This window comes from Lagopus leucura, unplaced genomic scaffold (assembly GCF_019238085.1).
Source record: "Lagopus leucura isolate 7727_CA_CO unplaced genomic scaffold, USGS_WTPT01 Super-Scaffold_100004, whole genome shotgun sequence".
NCBI lineage: Eukaryota > Metazoa > Chordata > Aves > Galliformes > Phasianidae > Lagopus > Lagopus leucura.
The window spans coordinates 29,692,500-29,714,690 of NW_024962264.1; the positions used below are offsets into that span (position 1 = coordinate 29,692,500).

General features: G+C 39.8%; 1 protein-coding gene across 1 annotated transcript; it reads right to left on the minus strand.

The window, feature by feature from the left end:
- Positions 1–275: 275 nt before the first annotated feature.
- On the minus strand, positions 276–18,481 carry SDAD1 (SDA1 domain containing 1). The gene is made up of 23 exons (XM_042871874.1): positions 18,446–18,481; positions 15,992–16,213; positions 15,813–15,917; positions 15,182–15,280; positions 14,931–15,041; positions 14,104–14,175; positions 13,920–14,020; positions 13,126–13,183; positions 12,436–12,510; positions 11,245–11,346; positions 10,725–10,794; positions 9,670–9,773; positions 8,502–8,559; positions 7,870–7,928; positions 7,407–7,483; positions 6,591–6,688; positions 6,122–6,198; positions 5,602–5,734; positions 4,540–4,637; positions 3,903–4,093; positions 3,311–3,395; positions 2,840–3,001; positions 276–1,362 (listed from the first exon to the last, which is right to left on the minus strand). The coding sequence occupies exons 2-23, from the start codon at positions 16,079–16,081 to the stop codon at positions 1,312–1,314; spliced, it is 2,076 nt and encodes a 691-aa protein (XP_042727808.1). The 5' UTR covers positions 16,082–16,213; positions 18,446–18,481; the 3' UTR covers positions 276–1,311.
- Positions 18,482–22,191: the final 3,710 nt, after the last annotated feature.

Here is a 22,191-nt window from a genome sequence, read left to right on the forward strand (position 1 = left end):
TAAAACACCTGCAGGGAAGAAATGTTTCTTCCAACCTCAAAAACAAAATACTTCTAAATCAACTTTTAATGAACAGAGAGAAGGGGATTTCCTACAACTGTGCAATTTCATCCCATGTTCTTGCCTGGCTGTGGTCTCCAGCCACCAACTGCAATAAGTTCCTTCCTCTTTATATCTCCACCAGCAGCCTGGACCCTCCATTAGCTTTCATACTCTAGGGTAAGCAAGGTAGGACAGTGAAAATAAAAAATAACCACAATAACAATGCATAAGAATTCAAATTGATACAACTGGGTGTTTAATATAAACACATATGCCAAATGAATTCTGGTATGGGATAACAAACAGTCTGGCTTCCTAATAAAGGAAAAAAAAAAAAACACACAACAAAACCACCACCCCAACTGCTTCTCTATTACACCATGCATGACACTTCTCCCCACTAAGGGGAGCAGAGCTTTGCAAAGGGTAGTACAAGTAACTCAGTTATCATGGAAATAGGTGGGTGACAGAACAGCCAGTAGCATTCCCAGCCAAAGCTAAGGCTGAAGCAGGAGCTCAGCCTTTACATCAAGGTAAAGAACCCACTCATCAATGTTGTTCCCACACACACTTCAAAAAAAAAAAAAAAAAAAAAAGAAATCAAACAGGAACAACTCCCACCACATGATGTACTGATAGAGAAAAATAAGATACCTTATCTTGCCTCCATGTGATACTTCTGTTTAAATGAGAATGTGAAAGCCTCCTTCTATATTAACTTCATTCTCCCCCCCCCCCCCCAGTACACTATAGTAAAGCAGTTCTTCCCCTTAACTTGGTTTTATTATGAACAAAAGAGTAAGAAAACAACCACTTTGGAAATGGCTTACTAGGTCTATGAAATCACACCCATAAGTCAGGCATACACATTGCATACACATATTTCAAGGGGTGAGCTGGAATATTCATTTTCCTTCCAATTACATCTTCATTTATTTAATCAAGTAAAATATTTTTATAATAAAATTGTATGTTTTAATTCATACTTACACAAAACAGCCGTAAATAAATTATATTCAGTAAAAAGGTAGAGCACTCTAGAAAAGGTGATTAAAAATTAAAATCCTACGAGGATTAAGGCCTCCTCAGTGTCCTATAGATGCAATATCTAATTTGGCAGTGTTCAATTTCTAATTCTGAACAGAGTGAAGAGGTATCAAAATGAATTCACAAGGCAATTCAGTTATTTTTTCCCCCCCCTACTTCTTTGAGAGAGAAGAAAAGTATTTCTAGAGTTGTTTCTTCAAGGATAACTATTCCTTTACTGTTTTATTTCAGCAGCTGCTTCTTCTTCCTCAGAAGTGCATCTCTAAGAGCCAGCTGGAATATGAAACAAGAGAAGATTATTCAGGTATTTCAAACTCTCACACCTGTAACTATAAGTAAGGAGACTACTACACCAACAATCCTTCCCAATACACCCATCACACATATCCCATTGGTACACACATACTTGTAGATAAGATCAGAATTTAAAATTATACAGATCAATTAAAACTATGCGTAGAGAATTTGATAAATAAACCAGATTTTCTAAGAGAAAGGTACAGCTAACAGCTTGCAACATCTGTGCTATAAAACACATCTAAAGCAGCTTACATATTACAGGTGAGGTGGCCCTGCAAGGTGAACCTGAATTAGCTTTAAACCATCTGACTCAGGTGCAATAACACTGTAACTGTAACAGCATTGAGGAACCAGTGGATCATAGACAAGCAAGTTAGTCACACTCAGCTCTTGCTTACTGCAGTTTCATGATTATTTACACCCAAGCTCAAAAGCCATTGTTTTATCTCTGAAGGTAAACAACACAAATTTGATGCGAGGACTGGAAAGTAGTAAGATACCAGAATGCAAATGAAAATTTTTCCACAAATACCTACAGAAAATTGTATTTTAACAATATTTTTAGCTGTAAAGTTAAGAACTTTGGGTTGTGCTTAGAATTAAGCAGATGTTTTTGTATAAGTTTCACTAATCTATTTTCAATAACAATGTGTATTACCAAGGAAAAATCATTTGTTCAACCTCAAAGAAACACCAATGATTTTTCAGCTAAAGCTGGGAGCAGTAACTTGCAAGTGCTAACATAGATACAGTGGCAGAAATGCTGTAGCTGCTTGGTTCAACTTTACATTTCAGGAGTGAGTTTGGCTTAAAAGAAAAAACGTCTTTCATCAATGCATCAGTATGTCATTTAACATCCTATATAGTTAGGAAAAGGACAGAGTAACAAACTTGTTCCACTGATTAATTCAGCATAAAGGGACCAGAAGAAACTTCAGTCCAGCTGAAAGGTAAGTGGAATTAACAGACATTTGTGGAAAGATTATTATGAAGCTGCTTTTCAAGGGTGGGAAGAAAGAGTGCCATGAACAACAAAATCTCTCTGAAGTGATACATTAGATATGTTTTAGCTGGTAAGAAGATTTAGCTCTAGACTAAAAGAACATTCCATTTTATTCTACCACTAAGGAGGGCAGTAGAACACAGTATATTAAAACTACATGACTCCAACCCTCTTTTAACTGGTACTTACAAATCACAGTCAACTGGTACTGTAGTCTAGTAAGTATGAAAGAGTCCCTCCTTTCACTGTTTAGCTGATGCACTGAAACTCAAAACATTAAATCCGGAACAAGTACTGAAACCATTCCAGATGGCTCTTTAGAAACAGCAAACCAAGTTTAAGAATCATTGTAATCTCAAAGAAAAAAAACCACACACACACAAAACTACAACGGAGATTGTTTTAAGCACATGGATCCCTGCTTTTGATGTATGTATTTAATATTACCTGTTTTTCCCTGAAAGAACGCTTATTTTTGGTCCGGACATTATGGCTATATCTCATCATCATAAAGTTCTTCTGCTTTTTCTTTTCTTTATTGGTTGAGCTGGCAAAGGGATTCAATCTTTTTTTCTTTTTCACAAATTCTTTTCTATCTGTTTTTCCAGCCTAGAATAGGTAACACAATATAACAGTCATTTGTTTTTCACTACAGTTAACATAAGCTGCTAGACTCTAGGGTAGCAATTATAAATCTGGATTCAATATCCCTCCATGCTGGCTGTATTAAGTAACAGTGAAAATTGGAGGTGCCTATATTTAACAGCAAGAGATTGTTTCTCTGTTACAGCCAAGGTGCAACATTAAAAAAATTAATCAGAACACAGATGGCAGCTCCACTTCCTTATTTCAGAACAGATAAAACCCACAGCCCTTTAAGAAGTCTAAAAGAGGATATGAAATAGCCAAGTTCCTCACCATTGCAGTTGCCAATCTTGTCTCCTTGTCCGACTTTGGCTTCTTATGGAGATGTTCAATATCTCTGAGTGAAAGCAACTCTCCTCTACATACACAAAAATCCAACAAATCCAATCATCATACACAAAGCATCTTCTGACCAGAAAAACAAAATGCTCTCCTGACTCTTGTCTCTCACTCACCTCTTATGCCATTGTCCTGCTATACTCACTCACAAAAGCACCTGTTCTTTCCCTCAGGCTAACCGTCATTTTTAGGGCAACCCCTATAAAACACTTTCAATACTGTTTTTCAAGACCAGCTTGAACCACAACATTTAAGAACCTGGAGATACAAAGTTGCAACTACTGCTAGAATAACAACACACCCACTGGTCTGAACAAGGAAACTAGTCCTACTGCTTCAATCAGAACTTCTTGTTTTTTCTTATGGGTTTAAATGAATTCCTCAGGCCAGGATCCATTTGAGGCTGTGTGGCTGTTTGTCACCTGTCACCAGCCATGAATGACCAAGTCCTACATCTGCTGACATCAGAAGTTACCTCACCAGACTCCGAGTGAAAGAAAGCACTCATTAGCATTTTATATCCTACCTGCTCTCCTCTTCATCATCTATTTCAATATTTTTCCTCTTTGCAGCTTTGCCTGGTGCAGAACTGATTTCTCTGGAGAGCTGGGCAAGACGTATTCTGTGGAAATCTTCCTGAGTTAGCAGCCTACTTGTACTGACTGCTGCAGCTTTGGCTTTTCGTTCCTCCATGGGCATGCTTTTGATCTTCTCTGCCTTTTAAAATAAGAAAAAAATCATCCTGACCTTCGCAAGCAAATTCTGTGCTATAATTAATGGCCCTTGCCTCCCAAATATCTACATGAGATATTCTGTAGACATCTACATAACTTATGCTTGGAAAGGATTTAAACAGTTGTTAGGACTTATATCCTACATGTGGTATTAGAAGAAAGCAGTACCTCAATTTCTTAATATTTCAAAGCAGATAAAAGCACTCACCATGCAAACATTATAGCTTGGCAATGGAACAGAATTCCCCAACTTTCTCCCTTCATCCTGACAATAAACACTTCAGCACAGGTGCACAAGTATACTTCACCTCAATGATTCTGGTCAAATTAATCTCCATAGTTAGTTTAAAGCAGTCACGTGCAAGTACAGAGCAAGAGAATCTGGACAAGTCCCATTTCTATTTAGGGTAGAAGGCACTTGAAACTCACCACTTCTTGCTGTTCCTCATCTGAAGAGTGGTGCACATCAATCCACTCTCCATCCTCACCGTCATCCTCCTCACTGATACTAGCACTTTCCCATCCATCTGCTCAAGGGAAGAAATACAGAGCTGCTAGTACAAACCTGGTTCAACTTTTGAGTTTCAGACAATTTAAGAGCAGATCCCAAGCTCTCACCATCTTTATCTGCTAACTATATGCCCAGGCACATGCTCACTGAACAGGTGAGCTGCAGGATCTTGGCATCCCAGCATCAGAACCACACATTGAGACTTCACACATCTGGTCAATTTAAAATAAATTCACAGCCAAACAGACCAGTAGCTCCAATGTTTTCCCACTGACAAGTTCAGCAACCAAATTACATCTGGCTTTCAACTCCAAAGCCTCACACTGCACAATTCTGGCAGTGACTGTCCTGAAGCTGAGATGTCTTTCTACAGCTCTGATTTCTTAGCACACCTACAGTTATGGACTTTTTTTGTATAGTGATAACCACATATTGCAGTGTAAGGTCTTTGAACACACACTTCTAGAATAAACTTTCTAAAGCACCTGTCCTATCTTATTATTGTGAGCTGCAGTCTCCTTAACACATTTTGTTGTTATGAACATACAATAAACATGCAACATAGGGACCTCACTTACTCAGAACAAACCATAGAAGGTATCTAAGGAATTTGCAAGAAGCTAGCATTGCAGCAAGCTGTACTGTAACCTATGCTTTGTAAAGAGTAACTCTCATTTTATGTTAAAGGCTCTCAAAACAATGAACTGCATTTTGGAGAGACTCTGAAGAAATGCACTAGTTTGCAAATGTTAACTGTATCACACTGTTCCCTCTTCCATCTCTCAGTATACATTGTATGAAGAAACACAGTGACCATCAGACCTTTCTGGATAAACTACACTTAACTCAAGGACAAGTATCAGTGCTTCTTAATAGACAAACATATATGCAAGCCACGCAGTAGAAAACACCACATTTTAAGAATAAAACCTTAGTGGTGATGATGCACAAAACTGAAGTAATAAAGAAGAAAGGCCTACCTTCCTCTTGGTTTTCTCCTTTTTCCTCTTGATTCTCAACCTCCAGTACTTCTGCCCCTGGAATGTAGTCCTTAGCATCCAGTTCTCCATATTCATGAATCCTGGCTTCCACCGAGGCCTCAGTAGGTTTACCCTGTAAGTAAACAAAACACATGCTAAGCAGGCTGCTATTTTAATTCCCATTAAAAATAGCTAGATGGGGGTTATAGAAAAGTTCTGCATGATGAAGCAATTAAAAGGTGTCTTCAACTACTGTAGAGTTCAGTAACTCTACTATACTCAAATTCTAGGGAGACAGGTTTCTGTAACACTTCTGTCAATGAATTTGATAAATTTGTACTAAAGCAGCCTTGAAACAAGAGAAAGCCATGTAAAAATGCAGCAAGGGAACAGGCATGGAGAGAAAAACCACACAGTCCCATCACGTTCTCAAGAGGCTATGAGACTAATCATCATCATCATTTTTGAACACGTGAGCTTATGTGTACAGTGAATGAACTGCATGGAAAACAACCCTTACCCGGTATTTCTTCTGCAGCATCTCTGGATTCAGTGAACGGAAGAGGTGTATCAGAGTTCTTGCAGACATCATCACATCTATCCAGAAAAAAAGGATCAGGATTAAGTACAAAATAACTCCAAAGCAACCTGAAAGCTCACTCCCATAATCATTATTTACAGCCTGCTCATGCGATTTCTTGAGTTACAGCTTCACACTGATTTCTCTTAGAGCCAGATGTTCACTAGCTAGTAGCTGATCTTCTCTACTTTTGTCAATTACTCCCTATGCCTTAACTACCTGTGACTGTTTTTGTCTATGTGTATGCACAGAAATACAACAGCCCAACAGCCATATTGAAAACAAAACATTTCAGTCCACATTAAAGGAATAACACAGAATTGTTATGAAAGCTGTAACAACTGAGGGCCAGCTGATATAGCAAAAAAGATATAAGGATATATAAGTATTATCCATGTAATACACTCACTTTTATTTTTATGACTCTTGTAGTGAGCAAGGTCATGAAGCAGATCTTCAGTCATGGCTAATGGACATCTTGCAGTGATTTCTTTTATTGCATTGATTCTAAAAATTCAAAATGAAATATTTTCCTGAATAACACAGCTAGGAGAAACTTTCACAGGCCCAGTAACTGACTGAATCATCTCATACTTGACGCATTTTATACAACAGGAACTATAACAAAGAGGAACATCACAGGATGCACTCTGCCATAGTTCTCAACAAACTTTCATCTGCACCCTGCATCTGCTATTTTCTCTGATCTTAGACCTCAGGATTCTACAGTCTGGGTCCAAGCACGTTCACAAAAAGCTGTCAAACAGTCACCAGGGATAGTGACATGAAAATGAAGAAATGGTTTTGCTGTCAACCATGGACAGACAAAGGACAACAATAAAGAGAGCCTGTGTTCTAATACAAGTTCCCTTTTAAGTTACCTTCATGTACATCAGTACATTAAACTCACTACTGAACTAACACCACAGGGATGAAAAATAGTTCAAGAAATATTCTAAACATGCTTGTATGCAGTAATCTTGACAGACAGTTAAGTTATATAGTATATTTACTCTTTTTCTTACAGTATATTTACTCTTCCTACTCTGCCTGTAGCAGGCCTTTTGCAAAAGTTTATGATTAGATACAGTCCTAACTTGTTTTTATTCAAGCATCCAGCTGATCTTTAAAAGCAGAGATGAATGACAGCAATAGGCTGCAAATGGTGTATATTTTTTTCTTCCACACACAGAGTTCTATAGTTTTAACAAGGTTCTGTACCCACCCTACAGTCATGACCTCTCCAGAATTCTTGTCAGTGACAAAGTTGTTGGCAATGGTCATCAAAACTGATTGAATAATCTGAAAGTTTTAAAAAGTGAATACATTTACTACTCATTTAATGCAATTGTGAAAATCATATCTTATTGACAACAGAGCCCTTTCCACAGAAAGGCAGAGCTCAGGACACGCCACAATAGCTAGCAACTAACTTTTGGACAAATTCTCCTGCAGAAATGAAGAATTCAAGCATGGGGATTATTTCTTCTTGTGCAAAGTAATGCCTTAGAACTTACAAATATACCCAAGGGAGCAAAAAAAAAAAAAAATCCCCTTAGGCTTTTCAAGGAAAATAATCTGACGAGATTCCTTGTTCCTCATCCCCAGTGAGAAGGCTTAACAGCCAGCATTCCCATGCAGGCCCATTGTCCATCCTCAACATCACCAGAAGTAGGTGAAGTACTGACCTCAGGTGGTACTAGCTGGTGTGAAGCATGTGCAGCAAACAGAAGAATCTTTGTCACTTCTGAGAGAAAAGAGAAAGGGGGGGGGGGAAAAAAGATGTCAAAGTATGTCAGCACAACTTACTCTGGCCAATAACCACACTCATCAACACAGATACTTCCATGAGATCCTTAAGTCTCAAAGTCATTTCAGGCTGAAATTATTTGGGACATCTTTTAGAAGTATTTTTTCTGTCCCACCATGCGTTAGGAACACATACTGCTCTCCATCACAGCAGCAGTACAGACCTTAAGAGCCAGCTACACTAAAGCATGCATTCCCATGGCAGACCAAAGTATTAGGAAAACAAAGCAGCAAAAAGCACTCACAGCTTTGCTCAGCTAGTGAGGAACTGAAAGGAACTAGGAATTTTCACTTCATCCTATTGCTGGAGATTCTCAAACACTTGAGTCAGGAAAATCAAGTCCATTCCTTGTTTTGAACAATCACAGCCTTCTGTCTCTATCATCCACCACTCTCTGAACTACCCTTACTTTCCTACCACCTACTAAGTTACTGCTGCCTACTCATAGCACCACTTTTAGAAACCAACCATATATAATGGGCAAGATTGCATTTACTAGTAACTCCTTACCTCTCTGATGGGGCTGCAGGAATCTCTGAATGAAGGGGTAGAAATTAAAAAGAAAAAGCTGCAAGGACAATAAAATTTTAAACAGGTTAGCTGCTTTTAACTTAAAATCATTTTCATAATCTGGTATGCTGTAAAAATCAATGATTCTACATAGCCTGCTCTTCAAATGCCTCTGATTTTAACTGCACGTCATGTTCTCCAGTTCCAAGTGTGAAATACATGGAAGGTGAGGAAAGGACCAATACCAATTAGGGTATTCTGCTGTATGTTCCCCTAGCTTCAGGAACACAATCTTCTCTCCCAAAGCAGGCTGTCCCTAAATGCAAGTCAATTTAGCATCTGAGTCCATTCATTAAGTTTTCCAGCAAGGCTGAGTATTTGATACTGGAGCAGACTATCACCTGGACACACTCCTCCCAAGCGAGAAGTATCTCATACTCCTTCCACACCCAGACTTGTAAGTTCCTCTGCTTAAGCTTTATGCAATGAAGAAAGGCTTGACACCACTGCAATGCTTGGGTCTATGTGATATGCAAGACTTTATGTTTCAGATATTCTGGTCATTGGGAAGGTTGATTTGTGCAGACTAAAGTACAATAAAGCAGATGTTTGTGCCTAGCTATGATCCCAACAAAGGGTCACGAAACAACCAGACTACTTTCTCATGCTTGCTATATTCAAGATTGCTCATAGGTACTCATACATACAGCCACAGTGAGTGTTCTTCCCTTCCTGTTAACCTTACAGATACCTGCAAGGAAGTTTGCTTCCCTCACTTCCCAGAGCCCACATAAGGTACAGATTCTTGAGGAAATTCGATCTGTACCTCAGAGAGTGCTGTTCAAGAGCAACTGATGGACTCAATTTAAAAAACCTCTATGCTGAAGAACCTCCCAGGAACACACAAGTCTTTAAATAGGCATCTTCCCATTATTCCTGACAGCTCAAGCTATTATAAACCACCAGCCTTCTCAAGCAGAGCTCAGTACAAGTCCACATCATTGTGTCATACCATAAAGATCTTTGGCAACTGCATGGCCATACTCATCTTCATTTTCTAACAGACAGCAAAATTAAAACCCATTCCCCAGTACCAAAAGGCCACAGCACATCACCACCCAACTAAGGTTAGCTTCCATCAGGCCATTACAGAATGAAAAGACTGTACCTCATGTATTCCAACTAGCCTAGATATTAGGTCCATGAGCATCATCTTCACTTCAAATCGTTCCTTACAGTTCTCCAGCTGCTTCAGTAGTTTCTCTGCAAAATCTAGAAGCAATAATAGATTTGTAGTAGACTGCAAACAACTCAGCTGGATTAAGAGGGGCAGTCAAGGTTTTGTTGTTTGGCTTCAAGTTCTAGTGTCCTTGCACAGAAGAAACCACAGGTGCTGAGAGCACTGCTCCCAAGCCATTATTTTTCCTCTTGCATGCCTAGAGGACCTGAAGTTGTATACAGGTCCAACAGAAAACTAGAAGTTCTCCAACATCATGAAAACAGTCCATATTTAAAGCTAGAGGTTTTCTGGCTTTTTAAGATACATTTGGATCCATCTGAAAAATGAATCACTAGATCAGACTGTGAATGAGTTAAGTGATATGGCAAAAGAAGGTGATAGGAGTGTGATCACCATCCAGAGAGATGTTGCTCCTTCAGCTGCTAACCCATAAATGAGGGGGAGAAGGGGCAGATCCAGACTCCCCAACTTCAGATCATTCAGGTACACTGCCTGCACCTGAGTTCCCTGGGTTTGCCACATCTTCTCACTTGGTGCTTAACCACCAGGTGAGGCTGTGACCTGGCAATTCTACTACACAAGTGATATTAGACAAATGCCAGACTAGTATTAAGAATACATTTCTAGAAAGGGATAAGCCAAAAAAAGTTATGGGAATGAACTATTCCACTTTCACACAAATTATGGCCTTTACACATATAAGAAAGAGGCTAAAAGCCACTTGTTCTGTAGCAACCTGAGGCAGACAATGTAATATTGTTCCTTATCTGCCCTACTAGAAGTGTTCCACTATGACAATTGTGATAACATTATCTCACATTTTTAAGTGCTATTAAACTCTAGGACAAAGGATTCTAGAAGTATTACACTGTCACCAGTGACTCCTTGCAGCTTTGCCCAAACTTCCATGTCTTGGATTAACACAAAGTTAAAAAAAAAAATACAGAATAAGTCAGAAAATACAGAAGGTGATACATGCTTACCTTGGGGATCATGAATCAAGTGAATAGCAGAAAAGTTGAATACCTCTGGCTTGCTTTTCTTCTTGTGTTTCTGCATGGCAAAAAGTATAAGTGAGACATTTTTTCTTTCCATGTAAAAGCCACAGGTGCTTCAGTACCAGGTTGCCATTTCTCATTACTCCCTTCTGAAAGAAGTGCCTCAATTTTTAATAAGCTACCATTCTTTTCAATTGCATAGGATTTTCAGCTACCTGACCTAAGAGGCAACAGGAGCTTCATTAAAATTACTTCTCAAGACAGTTTGTTCCTAGTATGGGATCACACAAGGGGTACCCTAGATCTCAGCAAGTCCACAACTTAGACAAGTGCTCAGACAATTTCAAAAGAGCTGTTGTCAGACAATCATGGCAAGTGCCTGACCAATGGGGGCTAGAACACTTAAGGAGCTTCACTTAATAAAAGATAACTAATATGACAAATAGCTTAATCTTTCACGTGTAGAAATGCTAAATACCAGCAAGTCAGACACCACTCTCCTCACCTTGAGAACCTTCATTGCCTTTTCCAGTTTCTTCTTGCGCTTGCTGGTTTTCTTGCTAGTTGCATACCGTACCATCAGATCTCTTGCTGTGGGGCCATCATCCTTCACAAGGAAAACAACACTCAAGTAAAAACAGACTTCAAACAGAAAGCAGAAAAAGTATCAATATTTTTGGGATCATGTACTACATTTGAATATTGTCTCCCCCCATGTAAGTTTCATCATACAGAGACAGTAGCCTTTAAAATAACAATTTCATTGAACCAACTATTAATACAAGAGAAATCACAAACAATTTGCAGCACATTAGCACTAATTCTTACAGCTAGGTAATCACAGACTATTATACAGTCTTACAGAAATAGTTACATCCTGGTATTAGTAGGTTCTAAACTGAAATTGCATCAAGTTACCAGCCTTTCAGGATAAAGAAATGTATAATCAAGGAATATTAAGATGTTATAATTACAAAATAAACAAGAGAGTTTGACAAAGCAGACTATGATAACAAAAAGAATAAATAGAAGGCTTACCCCTATCCAGGGCTCACTCACAGAACTCCAGCAGAGCAGATCTCCAGAAGAGATCCTTCCTCCCCATAGCCAGCTCTTAAATAGGTCTAGGAGGAGTGGAGCCTGGCTCCACCCCTTCCTGCAGCACAGGTGAATTGCCTTCACCTGTGCTCCTCTGGCTCACCTCAGGTGATCAATCAGAGGTTCAGGCCATGACTCAGCAGTTTCTATACACTGAATTATGTTCATTTGTACATAAATGGGAAATTGAATCCAAGAGGGAGAAGTAAAGACAAAGAGCTAAAGACAAAAAGCCTACCTCCTAAACATCAGGTGAAAGTCTCTTCTCACAACTCAAAGAGTACATCTACACATTCATTAGCTTAAAAAAACACCCAACCAACTGGCCAGTTCTCTTAGAAATGAATTACTTCCTTAGAAGTGAGTATGAGAACACAAGGAAGCTCTTAGTCAATAGGCAAACAACAGAAGCATCCTGCTAACATTTCTGGCCAACTGACAACCAATTAAATATTTTGGTGAGGTGGACAACCAACTAGAGGAAACAAGACAGAAGTGTCAGAGAAACAGAAGAGGATGCATTGGTGTAGCGAATGTCAGCAGAATGATAGCTCTTACACAATTTGAAGACCTCAGAAAATTTAATCACAACACCCACCTCAGAATCTGAGTCACTCTCTTGATTCTCATCTTCATCCTTCCCAAGGAAGAATTTCAAACCAGCAACTAATACCTGAAAAATGAAGCAAACTGATGTAGAGCACAACAAATAGACAATAGTATTTACTAGAGCCAAACAACCCCATCAGGGGTTATGCTGAGAAATTCCCTATTATTCATAGGCATGGATACAAAAAGAAAGCAAACCAGATCAAAGTGTTTAATTCAAAGGTGATTTCTGCTGTCAATTCTCAATAACCAGGCACACAAAGGACCAAAAGGCAGCTGGGCTTCTATAGTGAGCATATCCAGCCACACATTTCCTTCCTGTAGTTTGAAATTGCTCTACACCACAGTTATTGGCAATTCCTGAACAGCTGATACCAGATCAACTGTGCTCAGTACTGTGGAAGAACATCTCAGATCACTGCATGCATTTGCAAAGCATCCAGCAGTGCAGAACCTACACAGATGACAGGCAGCCTCAGATGCACTCAAACCCCAGGCAGGTTAGCAGTTCTCATCACATTTAACAAATAATGGTGCTGCTGATGAAGGGGCTATATCCTGACAATGTCTTCTGAGTAGCTGTGGGAAGTACACCCACCCTCCCCATGCCAGCATGCATTTGTAATAAAACAAGCTTCTCATTCTCTCATCCACAGTTTCAAATTATTTCAGTTCTCACCTTTGTCACTTTGGAAAAGCAGGCAGTTGTGATGACATTTACAGTTTTGGCATCATTCCTTGATTAAAACAGAACATTTTTTACTTCAAGCCTGGCAATTTTCAAGGTATTGTCAGATAATTAAGTTGCATGAACTTCTAGAAAACAATCTAAATTTCTATGAAGTCTCATGTACTTAAAAACCTTCCTGTTAAAACTGCAAGTCTTTTGCTTTCAGCAACATTTTTTTTCATCAGTTCTCTGTTATAGTTCTCAGCTTACTGTTACACCAATAAGCTCTTATCTACTAAAAAACAGATGCTATATTATCGCTTCACCAAAAAAAAAAACAAAACAAAACAAAACCAAAACCCCACCAAAACACAAACCAACAGCAAAACCAGATCACTTGAAGTATTTATCTAGAGTTACCCTATAGACTTCAGAGGAACAGAAAAATATCTTCTTTCCACTGTACATATAAGCCACATCTGTTACTAGCAGCTTTATACAGCTATTATAGAAGCTCAAACAAGAACACTGAACAAAGCTTCTGTTTCAATTGCAATACACACAATTTACATTTTCAACTAAATGTCAAGGATCCAACTTTAGTAACTCCAAGATTTTAAAACACAATAGTATTTCTTCCCAACTAAATTACACTTCCAAATACAGCCCTACTGGAACAGGCAGATGATAGATACATTAAGTTTAAGGCTCTCCACATTACATCTTGCACTAAATGCCACAAGCAGCATCAGGATGGGTGTCCCACAGTAAATGAGGAAACAACACGAGGCTGCCAAGCCTACCAAATATTCCTTCTGTAAAGTTCAATCATCACATCCAGAGAAATCTTGGCAGCAGTTGGATTGCTATCTCTCAGCATAGTATACATGAAGTTCTGCAGTGTCTAAGAAAACAGTTGGGAAGAATTTATTATAAATCTTTCTTAATAAGAAGTAGTAAATTGAATCAGAAGGATACAATACTTACCGTATTTATTTTATTGTTCTTGTGTTTAGCATTTACATTCTTTATGTCTGTCACGATGTGAGTATACAGAGTCTGTAAAAGATAGAGCAAAGAAATAACTTATGCAAGTCGCACAAGGAACACAGTAGATGCATCACAATTTTCCCCCAGCCTCCAAGTACTAAAATGAGACCAGACTCATCACTGATAATACTATTTTCCCATTTTAACTGGAGATGGAAAAACAACAAGAAGTTACTTTGAGTCTTCGTATATGCTTGATTTTCACGTATTCAAAAAAGCATACTTAAGTTACAGTACAAACAGTGAGATAGGAAAAGAAATAACAAAGCTTAGCTTAAAAAAATCCCAATCCTGTTTCATTTATGCAAATATAGGCACATTCTGATAGCAAGTTTAATAATCCTGATCATGGAAAGCAACTCATTTAATGATTATGGCAGAAAATCTGAAACAAAGCTTAACAGGCTTTTTTCCTTCTTCTGAAGTCAGAAGTTTTCACAAAGAATTTGTTAGTTCCTTCTGAGAGGAACGTGCTTATGGTTCTCACTTGCAGACACATACTAGCTGCTTAATTGCAAATGCAACAGGTTGGAGGCTTGTCCTGCATGTAAGAAAGTTTACAGCATCATGCTTCATTACTAATAAGATGTATTAACCACGTGTTCCCTTTGACACTTCTAGTTCCTAAAAGAGCAGAGCTATTTGAAACTTAATTATTTCAGTAGCAAGAAATGCAGAACACCTGTCCACCAGGGCTGCATTACTCTGTTAAGCTGGTCAAAACCCAATGGAAGGCAAGACCAGTTTTTATAACCACAGCTTACTTTCCGTAGAAGCTTATCATGACATCTCAGCAGCTGAAAGAAGAGCTCCAGCAAACTCGTTGCATTGATCAGGTTCTTGTTTCTTAACAACATCAAAGCCTTACAGAAGGTCTGCATGAGAAACAGAGATCAGGATAAAATCTTACTGCACCTTTCAGCTACCAGCTTTATTAAAAGGCTCAGCAGCAAGCTCAAGGAACTCATCTCTCACAGGGCACAGCCTGCCCAGATGCCTTTTGCATGGGCCTTACCATTCGAAGGTCGGCATCTAGCACTGTGTGGTGGTATGAGAGCAGCTCCTTCAGCTGCTGGGGGAAGTTGGCCATTTGTTCTGGGTAGCAATGGGCAACCTGGGCAAAGACAGGCTCAGGTCAGCTTTCTATTGAAAACCCTCAGTTAGCAAACAACTGCAGGAAGGTGACAGATGTTATAAGCAACCCATAAAGCCATTCTCACAATAGCAATCTGGCTACATATAAAGATACATAATGCCCAGATGTGTAACTTTAGTTATAGTATAGTTATAGTATAGTTATAGTATAGTTATAGTATAGTTATAGTATAGTTACAGTATAGTTACAGTATAGTTACAGTATAGTTACAGTATAGTTACAGTATAGTTACAGTATAGTTACAGTATAGTTACAGTATAGTTACAGTATAGTTACAGTATAATCATTTTTAAAACTGCCTAAGAAACTCAAGAGAAAATACTGCATTCCTGGAAACAGCTGATACTGCTGATACTTGGTAAAGGCAGTTTTACAGGAGGCTGGCCAATGGCTGTCCCAGCAGGGATCCACGAAATGCAGCCACACACCAACACGGCACCCAGAGGCCCGATGGCAGCTCACGTGTTGCCCCTCAGAAGGGTCGGCCTACCTGCGCCAGGAACATCACCAGCTCCGCCAGCTCCTTGTTGGGCTTATCGGGCTGGAAGGTGAAGATCTCCACATGGGACTGATAATGGTGGTACTGCTGGAGGAACTGGGAACACAGAGCGGTGGTCTTTAATTCAGACGGAAAAACGCCCGCCACCCCGCCGCCGCTCGCTCTCTTACCTCCTCGGTGTAGGACGTGGGGTCGCGCTTGATGAGGTTCTGCAGCTGAGGCAGATTGCTGGGCAGCTTGTTCCCCTGGCGGCCCGACATAGCGCCGGCTCCCGGTACAGACAACCAGACGCGTGAGCTACCAACTGGGCGCCGCCATCTTAGCCCCGCCCCGCAACGGGCGCCACCGAGGGTCAAACTTCGTTCGGTAGCGGAGTTTTCGCGCAGTCCCTCCTGTGTGGGGGCACCAATAAACGGCGCAAGCTGCATGTATGTGACTTGTAAAGAGTCATGGAATCCTTACGGTTCGACAAGGCTAAGATCAGCCAGGTCCAACCATCAACCCATCGCTGGCTGCTCGTGTTTGACTGAAGTCTGTTTCAAGAGCAAGAGGCCTGCAGTGGCCAGGCATAGCAACCCACCTGCAATTGAAACTGAAGTGGTCTCTTTGTTCCTGTAAGGTATTACCACCTGACAGAACGCAGCAAATTTCATACAGAAGAGCAGCAGAGCATCCTTCCTCTGCCATAGTCATGGTCAGTCAAAACTGATAATAAGCAGGGGAAATGGAGGCACATATTTTAGGTTTGAGTAACATTGCCCCTGTAAAATGCTTGAGAAAAAGCTCTGGATCAGTCTATGATGGTCTATTTGCTGTGCTGCTATCATTATATATGAAGTATTTCCTGCTGTGTTTTTGTGTCTTCTTCAGGGCAGCTACAATTTGAGCTACTGCCTTGAGCAAAAATGCCAATTACTGATTTATTGTTATTATCATCTTACAAATGATTTTGGAAAGTGGTTTGTAATAGAGAGCCATCTGTGCTTAAAGGCAGCTTATGAATTGCTTGATTGTCTAGCAGTAGAAAGTGGTTTCAGTATAGCAAATAACAGACAGGAGTGAGGATATAAAAATGGGGATTCTGTTCTGGGAAGCACTGATTAAGTTGGTGATTATCCATTAGCCAGCTTTCAAGTCAAGGGACTAAAGTTTTCTTCAGAGAGATAAACAGAAGAATATGGCTTAGGATTAAGGAAAAAATTCATGCTGAGACGCACAAGAAATCTGTGTTCTTTGAGAAGAGATATACACTGGTTTTGTGATCTTAAAGTCATATCTCTCAGGAAATGGAGGAACCTGGCCTCCAGATGTGATTCTTCATTGTGGCAAAGTCCAGGAAAGATACCTTCTCCAGAGTTCACAGGAACCTTATAAGAGATTAAAGGTCACATATTTAAGTGACTGCAGCATTGACCCATCCTTTGCATGGCAGTTGCATTTCACTTGCCTAAGACTGTCTTGTAAGCAAGTGGGTTTCCTTTGTTACCCTGTGCAAGTACACCTTCAGTGTAGAAGCTGCTGAGTGTGTCTTTGGGTCTGTGCGAACACAGCTCTTTGATCAGCTTTAGCTCACAAACTGAAGATGAGCTATGCAGGTACAGAAACAGCAGTAAGTCCTGTCACATCCCTCAAAACCAGAGGAGCATGGAGCTTGTTTGCAGGTCTGGATCTGTCAATAACATCACTATTTGCAATAAAGGTGCAGAGGTGTTTTCAGGTATCTTACCTGCATTACTGAATGCCATCATTTCTGCCACAGCATGGTCTCTGCTGAATATCACTAACTGCTGGCAGAGGTATGGTTTACAGGAAGCAGAAATAATTCTGCACAACCATATATTTTGGGATTTTCCATGCTCGATCAGTAGTTTGAGTTAAGATTAGTTGACACCATAGACATGCTTACCCTTGGGTAGCTAGCAGCACGACTTCTGAGAAGCAGCTTTCAGATTGTTAGCTCTGATCAAAAAGAGACCTACTTGTTATTTACCACTTACATCATATTCTTTTGGCTCAGTAATATTGGCCTGAACTTGAGAGTAATTGATGCTTAAAAGAAATAGCATTTTAGTCTAATGATGCATTTCCGAGACTGTAATATAATACTGGGTTGGGGACCAAAACTGGGAATACACACAACATGCTAATAGGGCAGTATGTTGTCCCTTATGGCTTTAATTTGCACCAAGGGAGGTTCAGGTTGGATATTAGGAAGTTTTGTTTTTCCCCAGAAGGAGTGTTAGTGCATTGGCACAGGCTGCCCAGGGAGGTGGTGGTGTCACTATTCCTGAAGTTGTTCAAGAGATGTAGAGATGGAGCAGTGAAAGATGTGGTCAGTAGCCTGTTGGGGATGGGTTGAGAATTGAACAGGATGATCTGGGAAGTCTCTTCCAACATTAATGATTCTATAGTTCTGTGACAATATCTGCAGTTGCACATGTGCTACTACTATTTATACCTACTACTCATATGAATGATTCCACGCAAAATTCATCACTACCTAATCAGTAACTGCTTTGCTAGTGTATAAACAATGAATACTAAGATGTTACAATTACAAAATAAACAAAAGAGTTTGGCAAAGCAGACTATGACAACAAAATGAAAATAGATAGAAAGCTTACCTGTATCCTAGGCCCACTCACAAAACTGCAGCAGAGCAGATCTGCAGAAAACATCCTTCCCCACTGGCAGTCAGCTCTTAAATAGGTCTAGGAGGGGTGCAGCCTGGCTCCACCCCTTCCAGCAGCACAGGTGAATTGCCTTCAGCTGTGCTCCTGTGGCTGACTCATGGCTCACCTCAGGTGATCAATCAGAGGTTCAGGCTGTGACTCACAGCCTGCATACAGCTAGCATAAGGGGTTAATGTGGTTCTGGACAGTCAGGCACAGGTGCAAATTTTAATACCTGTTTCAGAGATCTATGTGGAAATGTCACTGAAATATTTTATTTCGCTAAGTGCTACTGTGCTTGTGCTTTAGCATTAGATTGAGATGTAGAGCAGAGCTCACCTTAAAGCAGACTGCCTTGAAATTTTTCCCTTTTTCTTCCAGTCTGATCACCGTATGACTGCATGACCTATGCCACTGAAAAAGTAACACCATAATACTGCCCTGAGCTGACTTTTTTTAAATTTTATTACCATTTTTTCTTATTGCTTAGGATAGCATGGAAGACCGCAACACTGATATGGTGGTGGGCAAATGTATTTTGATGTCAGCAAGAATATCAACCCAGTGTCTACAGGTATTGGGATGCCTATGCAATCTGCTTGAGTATGCAGTATGCACACGTTTAGGCAACACAATGAGAATGTGGTCAGGAATTAGCAGAATGTATTCCAGAGGCTGCTGAGTTACTGCAATGTAATTTAATTGTTCTAAGTAATTTCTTTAGAATTCACCTGCCAGTTTGTGTCTTTATTCAAATGTACCAGGAGCAGCGATAGTACCATACTTAGCCCGTGTTTATCCTGCAGAGCAATGTTAATGAACGCTTAGTAAAGGCACATTGAACAGTCTATTGTGTCGTGTTTAATCAGCAGTAAAGACTTTTGATTGATAAGCTCTTGAATAAGTGCTGGTGTTGAAAAATGAGCATATATATTGTGGCAAAATAAGATTCTGCTTTAATTCCAACTTTTTTCTTCCAAAGTCCACAGAGATACACAGCTCTCTGTGTATCTTACTGTGAAAAAGCCTTTGTTGTAGGCAGGCAGAGTTGTGGATCTGGTTTCCACAACAACCCTCTTGAAACAAGCCTAGAGTACCATGCCGGCAGGGACTTAAAACAAATGCCTTGTCTGAAGTAATACTATAGAAGTATTAATTCTACATATTTTCTTGTAGGTTTTTAAGATTTTCTGGCGATTTTCTTGCAGAGTAATGCTGAAGTAGCTTTCTGTTTGCCATTTGCTACAGAATAACATGCCTAAGGTATCTTCATAGATCCATAAATATCAGGTATGTACTTCTCTCTTTACAGTTCTTGTAGTACTTGACAGTAGTTTCTTAGAACACGGTTTTTTACAGACACTCAGGAATTGCTTTGTCTAGAGGCATTGCTAACACAAGTGAATAATGCTGATTATCTCTGAAGAAAATCTTTTATGCTGTTTGGTATTGTTTGCTTTAGCAAGCAAGAACAGTACTACTAAGGCACTGAAAGTAGTAATTTAAATAGTGTGTCAGTTGCTGACACTGACACTACTGCTGAAGTAAACTAATACAGGTGAGCATGAAACTAACTACACAAGCCTCATGAGCAGTCTGACCTGGTAGGACCATTTATGGTTTAAACCATGAAATCTGCATTGAAAAAGATTTGTGGACATGAAAACAAGCCAAGAAAGAGTGACAGCACATCAAAACATGGGTAGGCTGGGCTGAAGCAACAAAATACTTTTTCCCTAGAGATCCAGTGTGGTCTCCGTGTCCCAGTTCAGCAGGTGCTCCAAGCTCTGAAGGAGATGGTCTTCCAAGTAAAAGGCTTTCAAATGTGAAGTCTTATAAAAGATAAGAAGAGAAGGTGTTTAAAAAAATCCCATAGACAAGGAGTCACAGATTTCACAAAGGGACTGAAGAGGTTGTGCGATATATCCAGAACCTCTGTGCTATTCAGGAGATACTGCAAAAATGAAAGTATTGTCAGGGATGCAGTGGTCATTCGGACTGAATATTTGCTCCCATTTGTGTTTTTATATGTCAACAGATCCAGCCTCTACAGTGTCTGGGGCAGTACTTTGATATAAACATCTACAGGTGGAAAGGCAAAAAAGCCTCTCCTCAAGACCAGTCCACAGTCACTGCCTGCATCACTAAGAGCTCTGTGAAGGGGTAGGAAGAAGGAAAAGTAGGAGTGCATTGCCTGTCTTTGGCCTAGCTGCTCCTACAGAGGTGGCTGTCGTGGCAATCTCTGGCAGGATTTGACGGCTCTTTTTAGCACTTTGACCTGGAACATCTATGAAAAACTGTGTACTCTGTGTAGCTGAAAATGGCTGCACCTGACTTTGTATCGCTAGGGGAATCCTAATCAGCTTGAGCCTGGCTTTGTAGCAGCATCTCAACATTTGTTTTAGATAGACATAATTCTCAGCTGCTGAATGATTTGGAGGAAATTAAGAAAACCTTTTCTAGCATCCAAAGAGAAAGTGAAGCCAAGAACAAACTAGGGTGATGCACAGATGCCAGTACCTGGTTAAGTGCAGAATGCTGAAGTTTAACAATGCTTGTCTTTTTTTCTTTCCACTTGCTTTGAAGCAGAGTCTTTACATCACCACAGAATAGACAGTGTTTGCTGATAAGGATAGTAAGTCAATGCTTTATTGCCTGTGATTTAATCCCTGCAGATCAAAAAGGATTAAAGTGTTTATAACTTTGAATCACCTTGTTACTGTGCTTGTGAATCCGGCAGTGTGGATTTCTGCTGCCTGGCAGTTAGTGCAGCTTCTGCCCACTGTAGCAAACAGGGTCTTCTACTCCAGCCTGCCTGTTAAGGGTTGCCATGGCTGCCTTCCTGCCTGTGCCCGAGACTACTTGGAAAATGCAAATTGAACACTGGATCTGCAAGCTCTTGAAAATAAAGATTGGTTTAGCTACCAATTTCTACCTCTTTGAAATGGATGAGGCTATTTTGCTGAAAACATTCAGTAGGCCACAAATGAAAGATTGCACGTGCAGTGAATGAAAGCTGGAAAAGATACTGTCAGCTGAAATAAGGCTGTTGAGAAGAATGAGGGCGATCTTGACTGGACACTTAGCTATGAATGCTTGATGGAAGGGTCTGCTGTCAGAAAGTGCTGGCTTGGATCCTGTCTGAATTTAATTGTTTTATCTAAACCTTATATTGGCTGTGATTTTGACTACATACATGCTATAATACAATTTACATTGCAATTGTGGGAAAAGTCAAAACTAAGCTTTACAGTATATTGATGTTCTTGAAGCAGTATATATGCATAAAATGAGGGTTAAAACAACTTGTTAACTTCACAGAACTTTCTTTACCTACAAATTTTTGAAGAGCCAGGAATTTCTGTGTGTGGACAGTTCTGATGTTTGGCAGTTGTTTATTTGCGCAGAATAAGTCTGTGTTTTATAAGCTTTTCTCTAAAGCTGAATAGTAGCAAAGTGCTAGCTAGCATGGATAAGCATGCTTTCAGTTGAATACCCATTTTTACTTCAAATGTACTGCGTTCCTTTTCATTAGAATCCGGTATTTAAGTTCTGCTTAATGCATTTGCTTACAGAAGGGCAAAAATGTCACATAATTTCCAAGAAAGCAGACTGGAGTTCCCAAACTCACTTAATGGCCGGCACTGGATATTCCTGAGAAAAGGCCTAGATGACTTCAGAGATGGCTTCCCTCCTTC